The sequence below is a fragment of the Seriola lalandi genome, unplaced genomic scaffold (genome assembly GCF_002814215.2).
Source record: "Seriola lalandi dorsalis isolate HSWRI2012SDOR001 ecotype SW California unplaced genomic scaffold, Sedor1 jcf7180002054888, whole genome shotgun sequence".
NCBI classification, from domain to species: domain Eukaryota; kingdom Metazoa; phylum Chordata; class Actinopteri; order Carangiformes; family Carangidae; genus Seriola; species Seriola lalandi.
This window is the reverse complement of record NW_019525440.1, coordinates 5,123-9,381: the sequence shown is the minus strand read 5'-3', so window position 1 is coordinate 9,381 and position 4,259 is coordinate 5,123. Positions and strand designations below refer to the sequence as shown.

The window sequence follows — 4,259 nt, the reverse complement described above, 5'->3', positions numbered from 1 at the left end:
ACACAAACAGTTCCCAGTCAACAGGTGTCCACAGGTGTAACCAACCACACTCTTATTACCTGTCCCGACTGTCCTGCTGCGAACACTCACCTCCTCCTTGACCTCCTTCTTGACCTGCTTCAGGTTGGACCTCAGGTCCATGGTCACCTTGTGTTTGCCGCCCAGCAGAGCCTGCAGCATGGCGTCAGCGGACATACGCACCTTCTTCAGGGCGGGTTTCTTCACTCCGGCCAGCTCCACCACCCTCAGCTTCAGGTCCTCGATCTGAAGACGCAAACAGAGGATCAATACCGAAGACGGACCAGCGGCAGACGGACGGTTTTTTATCTCAAACTGCCTCGACTGGCCTCCGTTTCAACGCTAACTAATTAGCTTCAAGTTCGTTTGTTTACAGCTGTAGACGACAAGCGGCGACAGAAACTATTCTGATAACACAAAAGAAAGAGAAATGTAGTGAATGATCTATTTTAACTTCCTGTTTGTCATGTAACTGTCACTGGATCACTGACTGAGGAGCTTCTTCTTCTCTGGTTTCTAAGCAGATTCATGGAGGCTTTATTTGAAGAGGCGTTCTCGTGTCTGTGAGTTCAGACCGAATCACGACTCATGACAGATGTTTTGGATATTGATATTGTTTGAGTGTTTCGATACGATATGTAACCGGTAATATGAGACATGACAAACTCAAACTATGGTTACGGAAAAGAAACGATCAGAATAACCTTCAAAAGTCAAATGGATTCACTCGGACCTACATCACACCAAACACCCGCCACATTAAAGCATCTGTAACAGCGAGTCGTCTCTACCTCTTTGTCTGACTTTGCCACTTTGGCCTCGGCATCGTATCTGTCCTCATCGATCTTGTCGAGGGCCTGGTGCAGCTTCTTGCAGATCTCCTGTCGATATGAAAAGAGAAAGGTTTGTGTGTGTCTGTGTGTGTGTCTGTGTGTGTGTGTCTGTGTGTGTGTCTGTGTGTGTGTGTTCACACGCTTTTTACCATCAGAGCTGCCTGGTCTCCGCTCAGGTCGGGTTGGGCGCAATTCTCTGCCATATAAGCTTCTTTGGCGGCGGCGATATCGGTAGCTTCCTGCTCCAGCCAGGTAGCGGCGATCTGCAGCATCAAACTCTGGAGGACGAAGACACAGAGACTCACAAGTTATTATTTTCAGTTTTATTTATTTTTAGTTTAATTATTACTTTTCTTAAAGCTGAAGTCACTGATTTTTTTCTCTGACATATTAGCATGTTTTAGCTAACTGGTTAGCATACAGTAGCATATGTTTACGTCCAGCAGACAAAGCAACAAGACTCTCTCTTACCTTGAGATGATGCCTGCGGCTCGATGTCATCTTCTTTCCCCTGTGATTCATGGAAACATGACGTTAATAAAAGCATTTATAACATATAACAACACAGTTCTAATCATTATTCTCATTATCGATTAATATGCAAACACATTTTTGATTAATAATTTGGTCAAGAAAATACTCAAATATTAAACACTAATAAACGCCAATCACAGCTTTGAGGGACCAGTTTATGATTACTCATATACAAAACAGTGGCAGATTATTTTTTCTGTTGATCAACTAATCGATTAATCAACTTGTTTCAGCCTCAGTTCAAAAGCAAACTGGATAAAACAGTTAGTGGTTTAAAGAACTGACAGACTCATACTTACTCAGACATCTTGGCTTCTCTTTGGTTTCAGACTGTCAATAATCAGGAAAAACACAAAGACAATTAGGAAAAATATGAAAATCAGATGTTTTTCTGTAATTAATGTGGTGGCTTGTTTTTCTATGAAACATTTTACTTTTCATCGAACAAAAGAGCAAAACGTCTCAAACGTCTCAAGTGAAAACACAGTATTAAATAAACAAAAGTGATATTTGAAATCAATTCAAACAAGATTAAATTAATTAATTTATTATTCCAATTTCATAAAAATTCAAACACAATTCGTTAATTAAATTACAAACTCTCGTTCAAGTGATTTAGTTTGACACCGAACGAGGAGCTTGTTCAGTTTGCGACACATGACATCAGCTTACACACCTCTGACCTTTGACCTTTGACCCTTCAGTCACAAACCTGTCTCTTTGATTGACAGGAGGAAAACTGCACCTGTTTTGTTTTTAGCTCCATTTCAGCAAAAAGGTCACGTCAGCACTTTCATATTTTTAACGACCTGAAATGATTCGCTGATGAATTGATTAGTGGTTTCTGGTAAGTGATTGACCCTATTGGTTATTTGTCAAATAAAAGTACCTTTGTGTAATGTACTATGTATTACAGTAAATTACATGTATACATTTTTATTTTTATTCTTTATATATCTGATTTACTTTGCTAACATTCGCTAGTTACGCTTTTCTAGAACATCCAAAAATAACAAAGTGATTTAAACGTCAATAAATACAAAATTAAGAAATATATATTATAGTATTTCAAACTAACCCGTAAACATTTTTTCACTTTGTGTTAAAACTGAAATTTAAATTTAATATATTATTAATGTAATTATTGTAATTTTTTTTTTTTATATTTTGTAATTAAAAATTTGAAATATGAATTTTGAATCAGGATCCTTGAATCCTGAGACAATCAGTTAATTTCTGATCCTGGTTCAGGGTCAAAGGTCAACAATGACTTTCACGATGAGCTCTTTATGAGCAGTAACGATGAAATCACATTATATTTCATCTGACAGGAGAGTAAGTGCCGATATCCAGGTACGTAAAGATATAAAATAAAATAAACTCCATCATTTTCAAACCAAACTTTCTAAAACTTTCTTAATTAATATTTTGATTAATTTTAAATTTTAATTTTTCACTCTCGCTTCTGTTCGTTCTCTGACCTTCATCTCAAATGTGTTTCAGTTTAAAAGATGCTGCTGCTGCTGCTTGCATCCTCTGTGATTACATCACAGCTTTCTGTGTGACCTCACAGGTCTGGCCTCACCTGTCAGCAGAAATCTGATATTTGGGTTATTTTTCACTCGGAGGAAATCGGAGACACCGGCAGTTAAATGACACAGAAAACGTACTGGAGATATATTTAGTACAAATCCAAAAGCTTCTGATTCTATAAGTCAGACAGAAAGAAATAAGAAAGCGTCCGTCACGCGTTCAGGAGCTTCACAAAAACCAAGTGATTTAGACATTTTTTTAAAAAGACATCTCAAAGAAAAATCTTACCTTGTTCCTGGAATTTAAGATTTTCACACCCAATGCAAATTCTTACAAAATTTCTTGTTACCACAGTTTGGAGAAGTTTGGAAATCTTAAATTCTGTAAACTACTGTAATCACAACAAAAGGTCCTTAAAGTATTTGATTAATATTAAATACTTTAACTGAAACAAAATATTCAAAACGTTTGGAAACTGAAAATATCCTGTAATATATTTTCTTAACTTCCAAATGAGCCCCGTCAATACGTTTGTAAATACATGATTATCACTTGAATATAAACAGAAAATAAGTTTTAATTCTTCTAACTGCACAGTGTCAGATACTGACAGTGGAAACACTCTGGTACAAATCCATCACCACATTCGTTACTGAGCATCATCTTCCCTTTTAGCCACTAAATCCACAAAGTAAAAGAAGTTTCTCACCTACAAAGTGACGATGAGGAGGGCAGCAGAGACTGACTGAAGGACTGGGAGACACTGAGGGAGTCACAGACTAAAACCTCAGATCTTTTGGGGGGTATTTATGGGCTTGGACGGGGGTTTGGAGGTTCCTCTTTATGGCCATGAGAAACTCGGAGCTCCAACCAGGCCAATGAGCTCCAGAAATACCTCCATCCTTTGACCGCTCCCGTCATAAATCCTTCAGTATTGATGGCCGGTTGGTCTGATTGGTCAGCAGTCCTCAGGTCGGGTGATCAGCTGGGCGTGGAGAGATCTGCAGAAGAAACTAGACTTAATTAGACTGGAGGTCCTGGATAATGAACCGAGAAGATCTTATTATTGGAATATATTCCCCTCATCTGCTGCGAAACTCTTACTCAATGACACAACGTTTGTTTGATCAAAAAAAGAGGAAAGGAAAGACTTTCCCACTTTTCTTCCATTAAATAAATGAAACAGTGACTCTTAATTATTCATTTCTATATTGTATATAGTTTCTCTATTTGATTTTATTAATTCTAATTCTGTTTCTATTCTTATTTTATTTCTTATTACATTTTCCACTTGTTGCTGCTGCTCTTTTGTGCTGCTGTGTCAAACTTCAATTTCCTCTA

At 37.7% G+C, this 4,259-nt stretch overlaps 1 protein-coding gene across 1 annotated transcript in view; it reads right to left on the bottom strand.

Annotated features, from left to right (window-relative positions):
* Positions 1 to 3,932, bottom strand: part of LOC147817791 (troponin I, fast skeletal muscle-like) — a 6,820-nt gene extending 2,888 nt beyond the window's left edge. The window contains exons 1-6 of the mRNA XM_087180085.1: positions 3,628 to 3,932; positions 1,685 to 1,715; positions 1,323 to 1,362; positions 1,001 to 1,129; positions 810 to 899; positions 9 to 264 (exon numbers count right to left, since the gene is read on the bottom strand). Of these exons, the coding sequence (XP_087036211.1) occupies positions 9 to 264; positions 810 to 899; positions 1,001 to 1,129; positions 1,323 to 1,362; positions 1,685 to 1,692 (523 nt within the window). The 5' untranslated portion in view covers positions 1,693 to 1,715; positions 3,628 to 3,932. The remainder of the gene's footprint in view (positions 1 to 8; positions 265 to 809; positions 900 to 1,000; positions 1,130 to 1,322; positions 1,363 to 1,684; positions 1,716 to 3,627) is intronic.
* Between the last annotated feature and the right edge of the window lie 327 nt (positions 3,933 to 4,259).